This window comes from Cyanistes caeruleus, unplaced genomic scaffold, assembly GCF_971803275.1.
Source record: "Cyanistes caeruleus unplaced genomic scaffold, bCyaCae1.hap1.1 HAP1_SCAFFOLD_119, whole genome shotgun sequence".
Lineage (NCBI taxonomy): Eukaryota > Metazoa > Chordata > Aves > Passeriformes > Paridae > Cyanistes > Cyanistes caeruleus.
This window is the reverse complement of record NW_028255918.1, coordinates 442,093-464,947: the sequence shown is the minus strand read 5'-3', so window position 1 is coordinate 464,947 and position 22,855 is coordinate 442,093. Positions and strand designations below refer to the sequence as shown.

Sequence of the window (22,855 nt, the reverse complement as noted above, 5' to 3'; positions counted from 1 at the left end):
CACACAGGTATCCATCAGGACAGTGGCTGTGAAGCTTGGAGCAATGTAGGTTTAGAGAAGCAAAAATAATAATCCATTTCCCAGGTTAAGCCAAGCATTTCCCAAATAACTCTAGCTACCGTCAGGGATGTTTCCAAAAGTATCATAGTAAATGTTGGGAGCGGGGAGAGAGAATGTGAACAAAATTAAAAATACAGCTTTCTGAGATCTTTTTATTCCTATAAAAACAGAGTCAAAATTGTTTATAGATAGAACATTAACCAAGAAGTGAATAAGAGATTGTCAAAATAATAGCTTAGGAAACAAAAATATCTAAATAAAAATAAGTTAACATGTGGATTTATAAGAAAACAATCATACTAAGGAAAAAAAACCCCTACCAAATCTAAAAACAATAAGGTTGCCTCATCTGTCTCAATATCAAAAAAAAAAAAAAAAAAAAAAAAAATTGAAAATAATCAGATCCTCATGACCATTACTATATACAGGACCCTCCAGGTAATGGGAATAAGCAAAGGAACTTTTGGACATTTTTTTTCTCCTTGGGCTGGGGGAGCTGTCACAGGGAAGGGAGGGTCAGGGGTGGCAGTGGCTGCTCAGAGATGGGTTTGGCCCGTGTCCCTGGAAGGAGCCACTGCCCAAGCAGCTCTGCTGTCCCCCGGGCTCTGCTCTCAGCTTTCTGGGCTCTGTTGGGGGGCACAGCCTGTGCCAAGGGGTGGCAAGGTGCCTGCAGGCCCCAGCTCTGGGGGAAACAGAGAACGTCCTGGCTGTATCCAGCATGCTGCCAGCTCAGCAGTGGAGCACAGCACAGGCTCACGCTGCCCATTGCTCCCACAGATGCAGCCGGCACCACAAGACATGCTCAGAAGATCTGGGAGAGCATGAGAAGAGTTTTCTACCAGGGAACACATGGCTTGATTAAGTTAATGGCCACTGTGGCTGGTGGAGCACTTTTCCTGCTGATGTGCTATGCTGGAATCTGGTATTGCTGGAAGAGAAAAGGGTGAGTGTTTTGCTGATCTCGGCCTCAAACAGCTTCTTGAAAGGCTGCTCATAGTCGGGAAACATTCCCAGTGAGTCTGCTGAGGACCTGTAGATAGTCAGTGGTTGTCCAAATAACTCCGCCAGGAGTTCTGCTGCTGCCCAGGCCTTTAATTGGCCTCTTAATTGCTGGGCCTTGTCCTGGGGAGCCCGCTGGGGCTGCAGCCAGTGCTGGCTCCCACTGAGGCTGCCTGGCCAAGAGCAGCCCCAGGAGCAGCGGGCAGAGGCAAAGCAAGGTGGGCAGGAGAAAGAGCGGGGACGAGATTGCCCTTGAAAGGCAGAGGCGCTCTGGGGCCCGCTCCTGGCCAGGGACCCTGCCCAGAGCCATCCCCTGCTCGCTGGGGCCTTGAGGGGCAGCTGTCCAGCTGGGCCAAGCTGTGCCAGCAGCTCCAGCCGTGCTGGGGAGCCTTGGCCGCTCTGGGCCCTGCTGTGCAGGAGGGTCCCTGCGTGCCAGCGGCAGCTGGGGGCCTCAGCCGCCTTCTCTCTCCACAGGAGCACCTCTGCACCTTCAGAACAGCAGCCAAAGACTTTAATCACCGAGAAGCTGACCTCTCATCCCCACTCTTCACCTCTGTCTCACTCTGCTCTGCTGCGGCTCCATCCCTGTCTCTAGGGCGTCCCAAGACCCACACCTGCAAATTGAGACCCTCTGCCCCTGAGCCCCCTGGCCCTGGTACCTGGCCAGGACTGAAATTGGGCAGCCCCTGTCCACCTGAGCAGGGCTTGGCCCATGGTTTTTGTTCCAATAAAGAGATGGAGATTTCACCTCAGTGTCTGGCTGGTACCACCAGCAAAGCCCTCATGGCACCAGCCCCTGCTGAGCTCCATGTCCAGAAGCAGCCAGGGGTGTCCACAGTGTGGACAGGCAGGAGCCAGGCAGGGGCTGCCATGACCAGTGGTGGGGCCACGAGGGGCTGGGGGAGCCCATGCTGAGCGTCTCTGGGTTGTGAGGGCACATTTCCTTCAGTGGCATCACCTGGGCCTGCACCTCATGAGGCACCCAGGGGGTGCTAAGGTGTGCAGGGATCCCCCATGAGGTGTGCAGTGGGGTTAAATTGAGAGGGTTTTTTCCTCTTCTCAGCACAGCAAAGGGGACACTCTTGGCTGAGGTTTTGCAGAGCTGGGAGGAAGCCTCTTGCGAGCCCTTGGGCCCGGCCTGTAGGCACAGCAGGCAGGCAGAGCCCATCCCTTGAGGCCAGTCCGGGCTGCTCGGGCCGGGCCGGGCCGGGCCAGGTGAGGGCCCCGGCAGGGAAGGGCCGTGGCCGTGGGCTCTGATGAGGCTGCCGAGCTTCACCCTGGCCCTGTGCTGCAGCCAAACACACATTTACAGCCACAGCCATTCTCTGGGGCACAGGAGGCACCCGGGGCTGGAACTGAGGCCATGGCTTCTCACCCTGAAGGGAGGCTGGCTCTGTTGGTTTGGAGGGCACAGCTTAGATCCCAGTTCCCTTTGTAAACCTGCTGGGGAAGTGTGGAGGGGCAGAGAGTTCCAACCCTTCTCATTGGGAAGTGTGGCTGATGCTGTGGGGTTTTTCAATTTTTTGCCCTCTGAATTTGTGTCCTGGCAGAGGGTTAAGTTTGCTTGCTCTCACAAAGGCCCTTTTCTTCTTGGTGCTCAGTGGGACTGCAGTGCAGCCGGGGTTGAAGGAGGATCTGCGGTCGCTTGGGCCATGATTGTGGGACACCATGTGGGACCTGCTGCTTTTGGCTGTGATTTGTGGTGCTGCTGGTTCAGGCCTTTTACAGTAACTGACTTCAGTTCGTTCATCTTGTCACCAAAGGTTGGGATTAAATCTCTTGAACACCCCTGTAATATTAAGAGGCAGGCATTGCTTTCTTGAAGTGCAGCATGCACAGGCCATGGGGATCACAGGGCCTTCTTGGTGGGGACTTCAGGGAGCCTGGTGGTCATTGAGGGAGGAAGCTGATTCTACTGGAAAAAAGAGGGTTTTCCATGTGTGGAAAAGAATAACCTCTCACTTCCCCATTGTAAGAGACGGTCCGAAGATTCCCTCATCTGTCTCACAACCGTCTCAAGGACATAGACTGAGACCCTGAATATCACAAGGGACTTGCTTTGGGGTATTGGGCCTAGCTGAGATGGATGTTTGCTCAGTGATTGTTTGTAGGTGGTTGCACGGTACACTGCTCTCGTTCCTGCTGGTGAGCAGAGGCTTGGTAACCTGCGTAACGGGTTTTCCACGACTCATGGCTCTCATTCCTGCTGGTGAGTAGAGGCTTGTGCCTGGTACCCGGTGCAATAGGTTTTCCACAACACCTTGTCCTTGTTCCTGCTGGTGAGCAAAGACTTGCAAGACATGGATCGCTCTGTACCCTACACCTGCTCCCTGCGCAATGGAATTTCATTACAATGATCATCAATCTCATCTGGTTTTGGCCCTGCACCCCTCGCTTTGCAAAAGACTATAAAATTATACCCCAAACTTACCTTCCTTTGAGATCTCCCCAATGGACAGAAGACTCTGCGTCGTTGGATGGCTGAGTGGACTTCAACATTGGTAGCTATAATCCCCTTACTCTCTTTTCCTTATGCTTTGCTTTCTCCTCTTTTCCCTCTATCGCATATTAGTGCTGATGAGCACTCAATAAAGTGTGTTTTCTTGTTTAAGTCCTTGGTTTGCTGATAATCTTCTGTACTCTAAGACCGGCTAAAAGAACCACATCACAAATCCCACCTTGCGGATCGTGACGCCCATCCCTTTCTGTACAAAGTTATACAGGCAAGTGCATTCAAATATCTCTTTCTGCATTGTCAGCATATTTTTCTTTCGATATCTATCTGTCTGTCTATCTATCTATCTATCTATCTATCTATCTATCTACCTACCTACCTTACTAATCTATTTCTATGCATGAGGTTTTGTTACTTTATAAATTATGACACTTCTATTGAGAGCTGGAAAATGATACCATCCATGTTTGATATAGCAAAGCTTGGCTTTAGGAGCACACATGAACTGTGATTTCTTTCTTGCTAGACATATGCTGGCTTGTTTAGATTGACTTTGAACTGATATCCTGCAAAGCTGGAAAATGTCTGGTGGCCATTGCTGTGGTATCCTTAAAAATCCTTTTTTCATTTTTATTTTTTTCTTTTGTGCTGGTTGGTAAATACCTTTCTTCCTTAAGCTGTGTGCTGGCAATATTGGAGGTAGAAAATGACATAATACTGCATTTTTTGGATACTTGATAGCTGTCCTGTGAAATTTTATTGTAGTATGTTCTGTCTAATACCCACTCAGAATTAAATCAGCTGGTCAGCTACTGAGCACAACTTACTGCACAGCTGCAGCTCAAGTTTCCACAGTGCAAGTGGCTTTTTCTTCTTCTGTATATGTATCAAACACATTCAAGTGCAATGCTGCTGACAGAGGAAAGAGCCTTGTTTAGTGGAGCCTGGACTTTGGGAAGGTGGTAGCTGTTAGATCAACACCCAGCAAAGTGCCTAAATTCCTTTTTGTGACTGCTGTCTGGTGACTTTGGCCTGGCTTCTTGAGGAGGTTCAATTTTCATTTAGAAATGGCACGAGAACACTCCGTGTGCTCCCGTGGAGCCAGGGCTGTCCCAGGACACATGGAGCTGGGACAAAGGGCACATTGATTCTCATCTCAAGAAGCCACCTGAGCTCCTCATGGCAGCAACCCCACGCACTGCTAATGGATCCATTACAATTAACTCAGCACACAGCTTGGAACTTGAAGCTCTGACATACGGAGCTTGTTCAGTTCTGCCACGGAGGAATGGAGTTTGGAAACAGAGCGGTTTAGCAAGGAGATCCACGCACAGATAAACTCTTTGTACTCTAGCAAAGGAAGTCTTAGGATGTAAACCCTCACCCATCCTCTGGTTTTACCCCTCCATTGAGCCAAATTCTTGGTCTTCATTCCTGTGTCAGTAGGAAAATATGACAGGGAAGTGGAGATCCTCCTAGGCTTCTTCAGCTGGCCAGCTTGTAACCTCATCCTCTGCCACAAACAGGAACAGACAAACTGGGATTTTGTTATGAAACCTACTTGGTGTTTGATTTTACCCAGAAGTAACTGAGATTCACTGGAATATTTACAAGCCATAAATGATGGATTTTTTGTGGTTGCTAGAATCTTTCAGATTTTACAACTTTTCTGCTGCACGAGAACCTGGCACTTGCAGAACTCTTGCCCCATGCACTTCTCTAGTGCTTCTTGCAGAGAAGTGCTTTGGGATTAATCAGGATGAGTGCCACGTTCACGTGTGGTTTCTGGAGCCCACAGGACAGGGAATTGTCTTTGCTGAGGGCACTGGCTGTCATTCCAACACCTGCATCACTTTTTCTACAGTAATCCTTGTGAGAAAGGTTGTTCTTTGCCATAGAGATTTTTAGTCCACATTTTTTATCTCAAACAGCCAAAAGTTTTCCATCTCACACGTTTCTGATGCTGATTTTTCCATTCCAGTCTGTTGTTGGCCTTGTCAGGAAAATTCATCTACAAACACCAGAGGTTTATGTCTAAAAAGGAGACAGAGGAGTCCTTTTACTTGATTTGAATAAAGGGAGAGGCCATGGGCCATTCTCCTGGGGTCTCTCAAATTTTTGGAGGACACAGCCTCCTTTTTATCCGAAATTCCCAGCCACGTCCCTGTCTCTTTCCCCATTGGCTGAGGTACTTGAGAGGTCCAGACTCCCCGGAGTGCCTGATACCTAAGATTCCCCTCTAATGTATAACCCTCCTTCTTCATTTTTAATTCTTTTGGAATTTATGGTTTTCCCCCATTGTTTCTTTCATCTTTCAATATCAAATTTCATTTATCAGCGAACTTACAGTTTGTTTGTAAAAGCAAGTATCTTTTTTCCATTCATCAATCAGAGGAATCCTTCCCATTGTTTCTTTTATCTCTCAGTGCTAGTTTTATTTACCAGCAGACCCACAGCTTGTTTCTAAAGACAAATCTCTCTTTCCTCTCAACTTCTCTTTATTTTAAAATTTTTTAATAATAGTCTTTACAAACTTTAGTTATTATTGACTTAATTTCCTATTCCTGGATACTTTTTTTTTTGTTTTGCAATTATTTGCAGTGACATCAATTTCTGTCCTTTTGTAGCTATTCCTGGATTAGTAGCTATGGCTACTACCTGCATCCTCTTTATCAAATGTTGAAGAAACTGTACTAAGCAAGGGATCATGCATGCTAAAAAGATTAGAGTTGCTACAGCACAAGAAAAGCATTTGTTAAACCCACAGTTTACTAGATAACCACAAAAACACCTCTTATTCTCATTCTATGTTTGGACTGATACATGAGTTAACTTTCCTATTGCTTTTGTAATTTGTTTCACCACCTTTTAGCTATCATTTAATTTGCCACACTCTCCCTTCTTCTGCTGACAGTGTTTGCATTTCTCAGCTCTCACACGAGGCTTCTACCTGTAGTTCCATTTAAATCTGTTTTGTTGGATCTGGACCAGAACCTATTACAAAGGATTTGAGTTTTGTTTCAGTGTTGCTACTTCTACTGATCATCACGGACAACACGTGTCCTGCTTGTGGAATTGTTTTGGGGGCAGCTTAAAAATAAGGGCTCCAAAAAACCTTCTCTTTCCCCTCTGCTTTATAGCCTTCAAAATCTTTTTGTTAATTATGGAAGGAACACCTTGCTTAGCTGCTGGTAGTGACCTTAACATACATTTGATTCTATTTGCCTTGATATCTGAAACAATTATAAGGAGGGAAGCTGGGGGTCTAACACTCTGAACCTAAAGTCTGGTCAGAAATGCTTTTTCCCACGTATGTGCTTCTTGTTCTATTTAGACAATAAATGCTTTTTTTCAGAAGAATGAAGCCACCATAGACTTCCTTCTTCATCTCAAAATCTTGTTTATTATTGACTTAACTCACTGGTTAGGTTTGACTGGGCTGGCCACCCACAGCCAGTCTTCAGATCTTCCTGGCCTTCCACAGACTTCACAATTTTTCAGGTAAAAGGATTTGCTACTTCTTCTCTTATGGTTAAAAATTACTTTTCTACTTTTGGCTTCAACTTCAACTGGCTGACAATATCAAGGTAAGATTCTTAAGGCAGACATTTTAATGGTGTAATTTAATTTCCTAACTTAACTTTTACTTTCATGTTGTCTTTACACGACCTGTAAAGGCGAGTGAAGGCACAGAAAGAGCTTTAACATAAAGAAAACAATGACAGTGAGGATTGGCCTCTAATGACTGGAGATTTGAGAGAAGGGATGCCCACACAAACTATTTCAGCAGCCAGGCTGTGGGAGGCACACGGGGCTTCCCCTGATGTTGATGGCCTGGCTACTGCTCCAGTCCCCTCTTGTGGAGCATCAGTGGCAGCCTGCCGAGCTTCTCCTCTAGCTGAGATGTCTGAATTTCTGGGGCCTTAGAGACCTTGACTCGAGAGGGATGGCTCTACCCGTGTTCAGCTCTCCTGACGGCTGTTTCTGTGCTCAGCAACACTTGCACAGGTCTACACTACTTTGCTGCTGCTGCTGCTGCTTCTCTCTACTCCTTCACTAGGACTCAATCTCCTGGCTGGATGTTGTGAACAGCAAAGTCTAAAGGCAGGCTCTGTGCTAGCTGAGCTTCTTGTCAAAGAGCTTTTACAAGAGACACTATCCAGGCTACATATTGTTTCCAATAGATATCCTTTATCCCTACCCCCAGGTAATTCTCAAGGCTGAGGATTACCAGGATAAGGAATTCTAAACATCAGTTCAAAGGGAGATAATTGAGTATCCCCACTGGGTCTGGCCCTTCTTCTTGCCCAAGCCAGTGGCAAGAGCGGGCATCTTGGTTTCTATCATCAGCTTCAGAAGGTGTTTCTTTATTTCCCCATTCATCTTTTCATCTCAGCCAGAACTCTGGGGGTGCCAGGGGCTATGGAGGTTCCATTGGATCCGTAAAGCAGTCAAAACTCTGAGACATAAACTTTGAAGAATTTAAGATTTTAGAGAAGCTGAGGCCTTAATTAGAAAGAAGCCTTGCTAAATCTAAATAAAATAAATAGATGGGCCTTGCTAAAATTAAAGGGAGCTAGAGAAGCTTTGCTAAAATTAGAGGTTAATCATTGGCTAATAACTAATTGTCTGTCAACTCTATGCTTGTTCAGCTGGGCTTATAATGAGAAGCAATGAATCTGGTAAGGAACTTGAAGAACAGAAGAGAATTGCAAATCAGAAACTCCTGGAAGACATGAAACTAGGAGCCCAGCCAAGGGTCCATTTGTCACTTTGCATTGAAAAGGTAGAAAGGTCAGAAGGAGGAAGAGCCATATCCCTTCCCTCCCTTCTCTCACCCCTCCTCATAAAAGGACCACCAACTCATTTCAAGGAACAAACTACGCATGCTTAATTGCTTTTTTCCTAATTAGCATAGGAAGCAGAGTGTGGGTGGCAACGGGGTTATGAATATGCATTTGTGTTCCATATTTCTGGAAATAAAAAGCCTGTATTCACCAGTATTCGGGGCCGTGTGTATTAAGGGTTGATCTGACACATCGGCCCAGCGCTGCTAATAATCATACACTTTTTAACCCTAAACCAGTTCAAGAGTCTTTGTCTGTCTCAGTTGGATAGTGATACTAGATCATATCCATATTTTAGTAAATCAGTCTTAGAATGCAGCCAAAAATTGCATGTGTAAAAAGGAAAAGAACTGGTGGGTTTGGGAAGATGAGGATGGATTTTGTTAACAGCACATTGGAAACAGCACCAAGAGAAGGAACAATTGTTTTTGGAATGCTCCCATGTGAAGGTACAGCAGGTTTTAGTCTTGAGCTCAGGTTTGTTTGTCCAAGTGAAACAACAACAACAACGGTGATGATGATGATAATGATAATAATAATGATAATAATAGTAATAATGATAATAATGATAATAATAATAATCAATAATATATATTTATATCCAAAATTAAAAATTGATAATGTGCAATAATGTTGACAATACTAATTTGTGAGCTTAGGTTGCTCACTGTAACACTAAATACCCTACAAAAAAGGACTAGCAAAGGCCCAAATGTCAATGGTAAATTTTGTGAATTGTATACACAGAATAAAGGAGGAAGGGGTGAAGTTGGCTGTTTTTATATGGTTTGCTGATGCTGTGATGTGGAATGCTTTGTCTGTTCCTGGGAAAAATACAGTGATTAAAACTGCTGGGTTTTTCATGTACCACACTATCCAAAAATGGCAGGATTGGTTCCATGGCTGAAGAGGCTGTTAATAGAGCAGTTGATAAAATGAGGAGATGGGAACCTGTCCCGGTGGAGAACCCATCTCCCAGATGGGCTCCATGCCATTAACAATGGGCCCACTGGGAAATGGAAACCCCTGGGTGTGCACAGGTGCACCCAATTTGCAAACACAGCCATGGACAGTGAGACTTGGACTGCCTGGGAAATTGTTCTGGCTGTGATGGCCCCTGCCAGGGCCACCCCAGAGGCTGCAGGGCTGGACCTTCATGCACTGGAATTCATTAGGAGAAATCAGAAGCAAATGACAGTTTACAATACAGGAATAAGAATTCAGATTCCTCCAGGACACTTTGGTTTGATAACTTCTCACTGGAGCTTGGCGTTGCAAAGGGTTCATGTCACGGGAGGAGGAATTGATGCAGATTATCAAGGAGAAATTGAAGTAAGTCTGTTAAACAATAGTGAACAAGATTTGGTTTTCCACCACAATGCAGGGTAATACAGTTATCAATATTGCAGTTTTAAAAAAAATTGTAAAAAAAGGACATCCACCTCAAATCACCTCCATTTGTGGAGATAAAAGGTATGGATCCAGCAGTCCTAATAAAGGACTAATAAAGTCCTAATAAAGGCTGATGTGACCCTGAGGGACTTCCCCACCAATACCAGACAGGAGCCTGGCTGTCCCTCAGGGACTGGGACCCAGCACCTCTCCAGCCGAAGGGAAAAGGACCCCAGCAAGCCTTGTTAGCCACAGACAGCGCGGTAAAGCTGAACAGCAAAGGACCTTGGGGACATTATTCTGGAATTCAAAAAATGCCAGCTCCATGGACAACAGAAGTATTGTTCCTAACGTGAATGAGGGTGAGGAAAAAGAATGAGTAAGCTTGTGATGGTAAAGCACAGAAATCCTTTCACATTGTGGCCTCCAACTAGAACAGGGCTTGGTTTCTCCGGAAGGGAAATCTCAGACAATCCTGTAAAACTGATAATTGCATTCCTGTGTTCCACAGCACAGTTTTCTGTCAGTGTCCCTGCACTGGATCCGTTACGAGTCAGAGCCCATTGACAGAGTTTTGGCCACCCCACAGGGTGAGCCCTCCGAGGGAACCCCATTCCTCCCAACCTGAGCTGAGAACATACCCAGCAATTAGTTACATTGAGTATTTTGGCTACTTTGATCTTTAAATTTTCAAAATAATTTTGATGACTAATGCCTTGATTAAACTTCAGAGGTGTTTCTGGCAAACAAAGATCCTGTCTGACTCTCAAGATACAACTTACAGGTGTTGGGGGTTAGGTGTCATTTATTTTCTATTTAGTTCTGGCTTGCCTGTGGAATTTTTACTCATGACTTGCAGGGAAAACTTAATTGCGGGTACCTGGTGGGTGCTTGAGGAAAGATAAAGAATTTGGCTGGGCCCAGGGGGGGAAGGGGGCAGGAAAAGGGGAGGGTGGGGACAGTTTGGTGGCTTCTTCAGCTTCGGAGAAGAACACTTTGGGTGCAGAGCTGTTGTGGTGGGGAGAAGGGAATTTCGCCATCACCCAGATGGAGCTGCTGCTTCTTCTCCTTCTTCCCTCTTCCTTGGTGGCCTCGCACCCCCTGTCCTGCCGGGACGTGTGGCAGTGCCAGCCACCGCCACGGAGCTGCTGATCCACCTCAGCCACTGGCCCGGGATCTCAGCTCATCCCTGCTGTTCCCAGCTGAGTGTTCCTCAGAGCCCTGCAGGAGCACCAGCACTGACTGCCAACCCGAGGGGGTTTGTGAAACAAAGCCTCTCCTCCATCCTTTCCCGTCTCAGCCCAGAAAGCTGTCACGGGGTCCCTGGCTCTGTTTTCTTGCTAACGCTGTAGTTATTGTTGTTTGTTTGCCTGGTTATAAATATTAGTAAAGAACTGTTATTCCTATCCCCAGATCTCTGCCTGAGAGCCCCTTGATTTCAAGATTATCATAATTCGGAGGGAGGGGGTCTACATTTTTCATTCCAAGGGAGGCTCCTGCCCTCCCTAGCAGACACCTGTCTCTCAACACTGAGACATTTCCATGAGTAAATTTTACAAAGTTTTCAATAAAATTCTTATTGATAAATTTGCCTCCATTTCATTTCTAACAAGCTGTTCCTAAAGATCCTGTCAGGCTGTCTTAGACACTTTGGGCAAGGGATTCCTTCCAAGCTGGGCCACTTGGGGGGGGGATGGGGGCGGCCCCAGGGCGGAGGGCAGGGTGTGCAAGGGCCCTTTGTGACACGCTGCAGCACGGTCACCGTGGGATGGTGGCAACAGGAGCAGATGTCAAAGGGCCCTTTGTGACACGTGCTGACATAGGAGCTGGCGGTGACAGGGCCACGCCACAGTGCTCGGTGCACGCGACGGGTCAGGACGCGCCAGAGCGGTGCTGTGAGGAGCCCCCGCACAGCGCACTCCTTTGTGTCGGACCTGGAGCTTTTCTGAAGCACTATTACTACAGGTGACCTCGAGGCCAGACCACAGGTCTTGCTGACCTGTGGCCTTGCTGAGCCTTCCTTCTTAAGGTTCTCTTGAGGGCAGACCGTGGGACTTGGTGACCCGGAGCTTTTCCGACGTGTCGCCCATCCCTGCAGTCTCTGCCCTTGAGACCAGACCACAATCCCTGTTGAGGAGCCTCCTGTCCTTGTGGCAGGAGCCCTCAAGACCCAAGTGCAGGACTCGCTGTCTTGCAGTATTGCCAGGACTTGAGTCTTGCAGGTGCCTTCCAGGCACGACTGCAGGACTTGCTGACTCTGAGCTTTTCCGAGCCATCTCTCCTGCAAGAAGCCATAAATCCAGTCACTGCCATGGAGCAGCGACCCCCAAGAGTGCCCAAGTTGGCCTGGCTTGAGGAGGTGGAAGAAGAAGGCTCTGGAGCTGTCCTGGCACAGGAGTCTGAAGAGGTGCAGGACTTCCAGGCACCACAGGAGGGTGAGTTGCAGAGCTCGGCCTTAGGGCTAGTGCCTGTTGCCAGCTTGGCCCCATCCCATTCCATGCCATGCCATCCCCTGGTGCTGTTCCTATGGAAAGGATTGGAGAGTCCGAAAGAAGATAGGGAGCAGCGACCCCCAAGAGTGCCCAAGCTGGCCTGGGTGGAGGAGGAGGAGGAGGAGGTCGAGGAAGAAGGCCCTGGAGCTGCCCCAGCACCAGAGACCGAAGAGGTGCAGCAGTTGCAGCCGCTGGAGGAGGGTGAGTGGCAGAGCTGGGCCACAGGGCTGGTGCCTGCGGCCATCTTGGCCCCATCCCATCCCATTGCATCCCATCTCATCCCATCCCACACTGTCCTGTGGAGACACACCCATGGACAGCACAAAAAAGGGGCTGGGGCTGCCCCCGCAGCAGTGGCCGTGCTGCATCCCCTGGGGCATCCCGGGACTGTCCCTGCCTGGGGAACGCAGGGCTGGGCTGTGCTCTCCCGCCTCTCCTGCAGCCCCTCAGCTCTGGCTGCTCTTTGCCAGATGCAGCCATGGACGGCACACAAGAGCAGGACACCGCCCGTGGCCGCTTCCGCAGAGCAGCGCAGGTACCTGCAGCCATCCCCACCTGCGCTGGGCCTGCTGGCACTGCTCAGCCCAGCACCGCACTTGGAGCACTCCATGCAACTTCCCTGCCTTCCTGCCCTTCTCCTACAGTTTCTTTACCAATTCATCACGAGAATTGGCAAGGAAGACACCAGACCTACGGACACTGAGGTCAAAGCATCCTCAGAGGTCTTGGTAGAACAGAGCAGCGCTGCCCAGCTGGATCTGCTTGTAGAGACGGCTCTTTTCAATCCAGAGCAAGTAAGCAGCCTGTGGCCAGCCTTTGATCCTCCAGCAATTGCTTGGCTTTCCCAAGCCACGCCTGCTGCTCACTTGAAGCTTTTGAGGCCATGGCAGTGGGCTGGAAGAGAAGCACTTGTCTGGGGAAGAAGCTGGGCACATTGCTGACTCCCTCTGCTAGCATTCCAAGTCTCCCTGTGCCTTCTCCAGGTGCCCGGCGTGGTGAGGTACATCCACCAGTGGCTCATGGCCAATGAGGCTGCTGAGCACAGGATGGACTGGGCCCTGATGCAAGTGGCCGAGGCAGAGCCCGATGATGTGGCCATCACTCTCCTGCGGGTGGCCCCAACGTGTGACAGGTATGGGGCCCAGCTGCCCCGAGGCCTCAGGGCTCCCCAGCCCATCACCCTGTACAGCCCGGCCCAGGGCTGTGAGCAACACAGACTTGCAGGGCCCTCTGGCTGCTCCCTTTGCCAGCCCTGCTACAAAGTCGGCCCCCGAGCCTGCTGCCGTGCTGCCAGCCTGCCCCTCAGGGGCCTGTCCCCACAGGGCTGGGCTGCCTGGCTGCTGCTGCCGCTCAGGGCCAGTGGGCACAGGCAGAGCTGGCGGCCAGCTCAGCTCCCCGCTGCTGCCCAGCCCACGGTGCTGTGTCTGACCCCGCAGAGCTGCTATGGCCATGTGGACGACCATCTTGCTCTCGCCCTGGATTTCAGAGGAAGTGACACCGCTCCTCATCAATGTGGTGGGGAGCTGGCCGCAGAAAAACCTGGGCACCTCTGATGGGGACAAGACGGCTGTCTTTTCCCTGACTGTGAGTTTCTGGAGCTGGCCTTTGCTCACCGCAAGGCCGGCCGCCTCTCCAGCAGCTCTGTTACCTCCTTCCCCCACTGCATCTCCCTGCTTCAGGCACTGGCCACAAACCTGGCCTAGGGGCAGCTTCAGGGCCACCAGGCCCGCTGCTCCCCGTGTCTCCCCCGGCTTCTCCCTGCCATGCTCAGGCCCTGCCACACGGACGCCCCGGCACTGAGCGCTGTCTCGGGCTGCTTTGTCCTCTGCAGGCAACTCTGGTGATGTGGAAGATCCTCCAGGGGCCCTGTTGCCCACAGATCCTCACAGTCTATTTCCCCCGCCTCTTTGTGCATCTCCTCTTCCAAACGTACTTCAGTACTTTGTATATGACAGAGGACGTCCATACCTTCTGGAAGGAATGCCAGGAGCAACACGGCCTCTCCACCAGCCCCAACAGGTGCTCCATGCCACTCCTCTTGTCCCTGCCACTTCCCCAGCCTCAGAGCCAGCGCTCCCAGCGTCACCTGGGCTTTGCTGTGCGCACAGGTTTGCAGTGCAGACCCTGAAGGCCCTGCTCTGCAGTCTCCACTTGGAGCATGTGGTGGTGGCAATGGAACGCAAGCGTGGCTGGGACACGCTGCTCTGTGCTGACACCCACCACTATGCCGTGGGTCTGCTGGCCAGGTGAGCCCCCCTTCTCCCCACTGCCTCTGACATTTGTGCCCCATGACCAGGATGCCCCCCACAGTCCCCGTGGCCATGGGCCTGAGGGCCTCGTCACCGAGGGATGGCCAAGGAGACTGCAAAAGGCTGTGAGAGGAGGGTGCCCAGGAGCAGCCACATCTCAAGAGCCCAAATACCCTCACAGGGTGCTGGGGCAATAGGACAACTGTGTCCATCAGTCCTGGGAGAGGTTTTTCACGCCCTTGCTGAGACTCTTTCTGCCATTTTCTGCCTTCCAGGGTAATGCGCCGTGCATCCGCCCACTTGTGCAAAAGCATCTTAAGCTACCTGCTTGAGGTGCTCAGCAAACCGTTGCCACACTGGGATGTCTCTGCCATGGCATTCCTTGTGGAGGTGAGTCTGATGGCCAGCACTACCTCGCTCAGCTCCCTGCCAGCCCTGTCCCCTGGCATAGCCACAGCTGCCTGGGACAGCACCCGTGCCCTGTGCTGCTACCTGGGCCCAGCCCTACGCACTTCCAGGCTCCTGCTGGCCGGCTCCCCTCTCACTGCCCTGTGCCTTTCAGCTCCTAGATTGCCTGGACTTGAGTGACTGTGGTGACAGCCTAATGGAGATCTTGTATAAGTACCTGTGGTACAATTCCACAGAGATGCATCACCAGGTGCTCAGGGCTCTCCTCCTGCTAAAGGACCATCCCTCCATGGTGAGAAGGGGGCAGCAGCTGAAGCCGTGTGGGCAGCATGAGGCTGGGCAATGCTGTCCCTTGGCCTTGGCTGGCCGTTGCCTTGGGCGCTGAGGCAGCTCCTCGCAGCTCTCCTGTCTCCTGCTTCAGCTGCCCGAGTGCTTTGGGACAGCCCTTTGGCCTCTGGGCCCTGCGGCAGCTGCCCGGGTTTTCACACACTTGTGTTCTGCACAGGCCGAAAGAATTCAGAGCCTGACAGGAAGACTAGTGCACCTCCTGTGGGACCTGGACAGTGACGTGGCCAGGATGAGCATTGCTCTCCTGAGCCATATTTTCACAGATGAAGACACCCCAATATCCTGGCGCAGGGCCCTGCAGCTGGCTGAGCCGCTCCTGAAACTCCTGGAAAATGTAAGGCTCTGTGCCCCAGCCACGGCCACTGCCTGCTGCCCGGACACTTTGTGCCCTGTGCATTTGCAGGCCTGCGCCAATGTGGGCCACAAGAAGCCAATGATGAGGTCATTTTTCCTTCCTTCCTTTCATACAGCCCCATAGCCAGGTGCAGCTGCTCTCCATGTTTCTCCTTCGAAGAGTGATGTCTTCAGCAGAAGAAGAAGGAAGAAAGCCCCTGAAGGAACGAGTGTACCAGAGCCTGCTCCCACTCTTTTTCCACTGCCAAGATGAGAATCGGCATGTGGCAGAGGTGAGGACTCCTGGGCTGCTGCTGCGCCTTGGCAGGGGGCTCAGCTGCCTCCTGCCCTGACGCAGGCTTGCAGGCTGCAGCCTCCTCCAGCCCTTGGCACTGGGACACTCCTGTGCCCTGCCTTGTGGGGCCATTTGCGGCTCTCTGCTGCTCCCCAGGCCTCTCGGACAACGCTCCTTCGCGCGGCTCACTTCCTGAAGAGGCCAGACCTGGAAAAAGCTGTCAGAAAGGAGAAGCTGTGGAAGTTTGCCAGGCTCGTGGTAAGGACGGCTGGAAGTCCCAGTCTCAGACTAGAGAAGCCCCCTGGCCCCGGTGCTCAGTGTGTGGGGCTGGCAGCTGTGCCCCTGCCCACTGCTGCACCCGGGGGCCGCACGGCTTCTTCTCCAGCCCCCTGTGGCCCCGAGCCGGGTGCCGATGGAGCCCCGGCCCAGCGGGGCTGCGGGCCGGGCCGGCACCGCGGCTCCCCGGGCAGCAGCCGGCCCTCTGCCCCCTCCAGAGCCCGGCGGCAGCGGCTGCTGGCCGGGCCTCAGGGCTGGCCGGGCACGGGAGGGCGCGACTGGCCGCAGGCAGCAGCGCCCGGCCGAAGGGCAGAGCCCGCGCCAACCCTTCCCTCCTGCCGCTCTCTCCAGCTGGCCGACCACAGGATCCCCTTGGCCGAGCACCTGCGCCGGGCCCTGCAGTACCTGCAGGACCCACAGGAGACCCTGCGAGCGGCGGCCATCAGGGTCATCGGTGAGTCCCGAGCCCGGGCTCCCTCCCCGCCCCGCCGCAGCTCGGCCCCAGCCCCGGCTGCTGCCCCGGCAGCGGCACCCGGGCCCGGCGCCCTGGATCCCCGGCTGTCCTCGGGGCTGCTGCTGCCGGCCTCTGGCAGCCGTGCCCTTGGGCTGAGTCAGGGTGCGGCAAGGGCCCGGGCTGAGCCCTCCCGAGGCAGGAGGCCGTGTGGCCACAGGGCTGGCAGCGCTGCTGGCAGGGAGCTGTGCTGCTGGGACCCTGACAGGCTCTGTGTTCTCAGGGATGGCCGGGGAGCAGCTGAGGGGGCAGCAGGCAGAGCTCCAGGTGTTGTGCAGAGGTGAGCCACGGCAGCAGGCTGACAGTGGTGGCTGTCGGGGGCAGCTGGAAGCCCTGGCCAAGCTGTGGAGGGCTCTGCTCCCTGTCCCGGTGAGGGACGGCGTGGGCAGAGCACAGTGAGATTTCAGGGCCACGTGGGGCATTTGTGGCCAGCAGCTTCGGGCTGACCCCCTTGGTCCCTGCTCCCTCCTGGCCAAGGCAAGAGCCGGCTGGCATGGCCCTGGCAGGGGGCTCTCGCTGGGCCCCCACAGCTCTGGGGCGTGACCGTGGCTCTGTTCGTCTCTCTTGCAGCCCTCGAACGCCTGACGGAGGACAGAAGCGGTGCCGTGTCAGACCTGGCACTTGAGACACTGTATGTCCTCCGGGCCATCCAGAGTGCCCGTTACTCCATTCTCCAGAGGATGGAAGACCAAATCCTCAGGGCATGGAGGACACGGCCTCGTCTGTCAGGCTTGGGCTGGCTGCGCTGCTGGAGATGTGCTCAGCGCTGACCTGAGAGGCTCTGTCTTCTGGTGCCACATGGGCCAGCCAGGATTTTTTATTTCATAAGGGTTGTTATTTTCCTTTTTTCTCTTCTTTTTACTATGTAAATAATATAGGATATGTTAGGGCTGAGAGGCTCTGTCTTCTGGGGCCACATGGGCCATCTGTTATTTTTTTTTTCATAGAGATTGTTTTTTTCTTCGTTTCGTTTCCATCTAGTATGTAAATAATATAGGATATGTTATAAACCACAAGAGTCCCAAGACCTTTCTTTTGCTGCCCAGGGTGTGCGGGGCATAGGGGAAGAGAGGGAAAAGGGTTCTTGTGTTCAGCAACCTGCCAGGGCATGCAGTGGTGCAGGGCAAATGGCCAGAAGCCCCTTGGCCTTTGGTGGTTGTGCTGAAGCCACAAGCCCTGTGGCAGGCAGGAAGCGCCATCTGTGTCCTGCTGCCCGTGTGTTGGTGCCGTGATGGCTGAGGAGCTGCTGGAGCTCCTGTGGGGCTGCGGCGCTGCTGCCGGGCCAGGCTGGGGGAGCCCCTGAGGGCACGGGGTGCTGGGAGGCCGTGAAGGGATGAGGGGCTGCGGAGGCCCAGACGGGACAAGGCAGTGGGAAGGCACGAGGGGCATGTGTGAGGGAGTGGGTGGCAGGAGGTTCCAAGGGGACAGAAGGCCCTGGAGGAGCTGGGGTGGTGGGAAGCCTTGAGGAATTGGGTGTCAGAGGCCATAAGCAGCCCCCGGGCAGCCGCCTGGTCCCTTACACCTGGCTGCTCCGGTGCTGCCCCAAAATGTCCCCCAGGCCTGCAGCAGAAGGCCTGGAGGCTGGGACACCACCCCAGCGGGAGGGTGGGGACAGCCCGAGGTGCCCAGGCTGGACTGGCTGGGGACATGGAGGGCAGGGGGTGCTGCCAGGCCACGGCCACTGGGTGCCTCCAGGAAGGGGCAGTGGGCAGAGGCAGGGCTGGCGGCCAGCCCGGGCCGTCACGGCTGCCCATGCCACGCTGCTGTGACCGAGGCCCCCCTGACACAGAGCTCGGGGCCCACAGAGCTGCTGCCACCATGGGGAGGGTGGCGATGTCTCCTCTGGCAGGGCTGCCCAGTGGCTGCTGCCCAAGCGGCTCTGGAGCCCGCAGAAACAGCAGCAGAGTGTGCCCAGGAACAGCAGCAGCCCCAACGTCTGCACCTGCGCACTGAGGCGTCCGCAGCAGCCGGGTGCCAAACAGGGGGAGGCTGTGGGCACAATTGCCTTTGCTTTGGCAAAAGGCTTCAGCAGAGTTGGCCACAATGGCTTTCTCTTCACTTGCAGCCTCACAGCAACGCTTGCCAGCTTCAGCTGCAGCCTGTGCCCGTGACTGACTTGGATGGCCGTGCTTGAGGGCGAGCTCGCCTTCCACACTCAGGTGCCCCAAAGCAGAGGCACTGGCACCATCCTGAGAAAGAGAGAGAGAGAGAGAGAGAGAGAGAGAGTCTGATGGGGCAGCTGCCCTCCCTCTCATCTGTCCAGGCACCTTAAAGACACATGAAACCAAATCCTGGACTTGCTTGGAACAAAGGAAGAAGCAGCATGTGCTGAAAAAAAGCAGGGACTTACACGGCTCAGTTTTGCTCTCCACTTGGGCAATCCCAGAATCCAAGAGCACTTGGTGTTGCAAAGTATCATCAACATCATCCAGTCTCCAACCACCCTGCCATGGGCACAGGTGGTGTGCAGGCACAGGTGTCACTAGAATTGGGAGAACACTTTTCCTTGTTGACCTTTTCCTCTCCTGGATTTCAAGCAAAGATGAAAACATCATCTGGTGAATGACAGGTGAATAGTGTAGCTCACAGAACTAGGAGTAGGAGTCTCCAGTGGCCCATGGTGTGTCCATTCAACCATTGTTAGATTGTCCAGTTGGAGCTCAGCACGGTGCAGCCCGGGCACAGGCACCAGGCTGGTCCATTTCAGCATCCCAAAGTCTTGGTGGCTCCCTGTGCACCCATTGTCTCCTGAATCCATTCTTGAACTCCCAGTTACTGCTGTGCCAGACATGAGAACACAGGAACAGCTTGTTTGGCTCATTCTTGCCTTTGCTGCTCCCGCCTAAAGGAATCATCAGGACTATATGCTGATGGAATGGGATCGCCGAACAGCAGGGACTTTGTCTGTAGAGTCTAAAACTAAAACCTTGTCTGACTGTTCAGACACTCTAAAATCCAGGGTGAGAATGACAGCTTTGGTATGGAAGAATCCTAGAAATCTTGACTTGTGATTTTTCTAGTCAAGGATTTGAATGCCAGTGTGGAAACTACCAAAATATTCAAACTTGTTTTCATTGGCAACCCCTTTGAAATGGCATCAGCAGAGCTCCAGGGGACAGGGTATGACAGTGGGGACAGTACTTGGCAGCTCATGGCTTCAGATGTGGGAGGTAAATATTTTGCCTAGGTACACATTGAAGTTCAAGTTTTCCCATGGTTTGGATTGACTGGTCATTGCAGGTAACTTTAATCAATGCAAAAGGATGTAAAAGCACCGTTCCTGGAGAATGTGCACTAGGGAGGAAATAGGGAGAAAACCTTGAACACAGCCAGCAGGCTCTGGAAAAATTTATAAAAATTAAAATTAAAAATAGATGTAGCTTTGTGACTGTTCAGACAGGACTCTTTGTGTCTGGAGGTGATCGTAAAACATTTTAAAATCTTAGGAAATTCGGGAACTCAGAAAGAAAGTTAGGCTTGGCAAGCCCTGGGAAAAGTAGGCCCTGGAAATGTTAGGCCTTGTGCTTGCTAAAGATCATGTGAAACTGCACCTGTGTAATCAATATATGATAAATGATAGAATTGTTAGATGTGATTAGATATAATTATTGTTTAAAGAACATGAGGAACAATGTTAGGGGGCTGGGGTGGGATCACGAGAAATCCATGCTTGGGTAAAAACAATGCATACAATGGAACAATGTAAGTTTAATAATTAATATCTAAGTTGTATAACGATAGAGTATAAAACATGTTCAACTCAAAACCAAGATGGGTCAGATTTGGGTCTGTGTACCCCTGACACCCAGAGCTCTTCAATAAAGTACCTGCATATAATCATTGTGTGATGATGTGTGTTCCTGAACTCTAACATTTTGGTGACCCAGATGGGACCTTGTGAGTGCTGCTGAGCGAGCTGGCGACCCGATCCTGCTCCAGCCGGCACCGAGGGATTCTCGGGGAGCCCATCGGCCGCGACCGTCTGCGCTGCTCACAGCGTCCCCAGGAGAAGAGGTAAGGTGCTTTCACTTTGGTTTGGGTGCCTGCCAATAAGACGCAGCAAAAGCTGCGCTTGGTTGGGCTAAAGGAATTCCTGTTGGGATTGCCTGGGCGCCGTCTGTCAGATGACTGCGAAAGCGTCGCAGGTTTGGCATTTGTGGTGTATTGTAGTTGTGACATGGAGAAGCTTAAAGGGGTTTTGGGCAGCAATGCTCTCATAGCAGGTACTTCTCCTTTGGGGTGCTTATTAGCACACTGGAAACAAGGTCACTTTGGGGAAGAATTACATAAGGCTGAATTGATTTTGGTGAGATCTCCCCATGGAAAAAGACCCCTGTGACACTGTCTCATCTGTTGGTAGCTATAACCTCTCTCTTTCTTTACTTTGTTTTCTTTCTCCTCTCTCACTCCCTCTCCTCTATCACATAACCCTTGTTATCACTAAAATAAATGTACATTATTGCTGTTGTGATTTCAACTGAAATCCCTTGTGTCCTTTTTGCCCTCTGAGATCAAAGAAACTTCTCGCGACTCCCACTGGCGTTAGCGAATCGTGACATTTAAACTGGAGTCACGGACAGGATTTCTGACAGACAGAAGGGGCTGCAGGTTTGTTGTGCAGTCTGTATTAGGGGAAAGATGTTATGCTCCAGCCGCACCCAGCCCGACACTCCCAAGAGAGTGAGCGGTGTCTAGAAAGCAAGGGGGGCAACTCGAATTTCCCACAAACTGCACACGCCGAGGTGAAAAGCACCCCACACTCACTTGAGGGCTCTGTCTGCAGAATTTCACAAATGATCTCTTAGTGCAAAAGGGTGGGAATGTTTTTGTTGTTGTTGTGTGTATGAATTTTGAGTGCTTGGTGTAGCGAAGAGACAATCAGAATTTTAAACTGAAAGAGTGCCACCCGAGCATATTTGGTCTTTTTACCCACACAGGGAAGCAAAAAGCAGTGTGTGTGTGTGTGTGTGTGTGTGTGTGTGTGTGTGTAATTGAAGTTTATACCTCCCTGTAGTGGTTTTCCCTTTGTAAAAATGACTGAAAAGGGCAGTGCAGAAGTTAAAGCTGCATTTTATGCTCTGTTAGCAAAACACAATGCCAGACCTGCTCCAAGAGGGGAAAAGTGGGCCCTTAGTTCCTGGTTTAATTTGGAAAATGTGATTGATAGAGTGTGTTCTTTACAAGATGAAAAAAAATTTAAACTGGGCAAAAATCAAACTCTACTCTGCTCAGTTTTGGGAGCTTGTTTTACAGCAGCTCTAGAAACTGGCTTTAAGCAAAGAAGTGAGGAAAGAACTAGAATAGACTCCTTCTAAAACTTAGTTGAAATTTTGCAAAAACAATTCAATGAAGAAAAGAGTAAGATCCATCTCTTGCGAGCAGCCCTCCAGGATGAAAATTCAAAAATGCTTACTTGCTAAAAGAAACAGAAGAGGGGGAAACCCCTGTCCTGAATCAAATTTACCCTCCAAAAGAGCTAATTCATTCCAGTAGAAATGATGGATCTGTAAAAATGGCAGAAGAAAAATCAGAGAAAGCAAAGGTGTTAAATGCATTGGCTCTCTTAAGGAAAACCCAGACAAGAGAAAAGAAATCTCTCACTGCCAGTATTGGTGGTCACTGGAGATAAAGAAGGGGGTCCCCAGCAAGGTAATAGATGGCTTCTCACTTCAAAGTTGAGTGAAGTTGTTTCTAATTGGCACTGTCCCAAGTTCATTGTATGGAATGCCCCATTGGATAACCCAGCACAGCTCCACAGGCTCTGGGCTGTGAGCCAAAGCCGTCTCCTTCTCAGCTTCTGGGAGTGGAGCCCAAAGAGCCTCAGAATCAGGGAAACTGGGAACTCTGCTTCTCCTGGGTGAGCAGAGAGGCAGAGGTTGCTTTTATTTCAAATGCTCACGAGAAATAACAAAACTGGAGACATACTGATTACAGCAATAGTGTGTAGAGGATATTTGAACAGAAGGTGGGCATGATATTTTAGTAAAGGCCTGTCTGCACAAACCAGCTTTTGGTATAAGTCGTGATATTAAAGGCTCATGTTCTTGAAACTTTCCTGAAGCAGAGAGAATGAAGCAAAACAACATCCTTGCGTGTAAGAGCAAAAATGTAAACCTGTGTGGATTAACCAAGAGTAACTTGCTTAGCTCGGGAACCCTGTAAAACCCTATAAAAGTGTGCTGAAGATAGA

The 22,855-nt window shown here is 51.2% G+C and overlaps 1 protein-coding gene across 1 annotated transcript; it reads left to right on the top strand.

The window, feature by feature from the left end:
* The first annotated feature begins 11,557 nt into the window (after nt 1-11,557).
* On the top strand, nt 11,558-17,678 carry LOC147646155 (maestro heat-like repeat-containing protein family member 7). Its single transcript, XM_086873876.1, has 16 exons — nt 11,558-12,188; nt 12,288-12,446; nt 12,716-12,780; nt 12,890-13,039; nt 13,229-13,377; nt 13,682-13,829; nt 14,077-14,264; nt 14,354-14,491; nt 14,770-14,884; nt 15,057-15,194; nt 15,408-15,584; nt 15,721-15,876; nt 16,035-16,136; nt 16,506-16,608; nt 16,889-16,945; nt 17,236-17,678. The coding sequence occupies exons 1-16, from the start codon at nt 12,065-12,067 to the stop codon at nt 17,433-17,435; spliced, it is 2,169 nt and encodes a 722-aa protein (XP_086730002.1). The 5' UTR covers nt 11,558-12,064; the 3' UTR covers nt 17,436-17,678.
* The last annotated feature ends 5,177 nt before the right edge of the window (nt 17,679-22,855 follow it).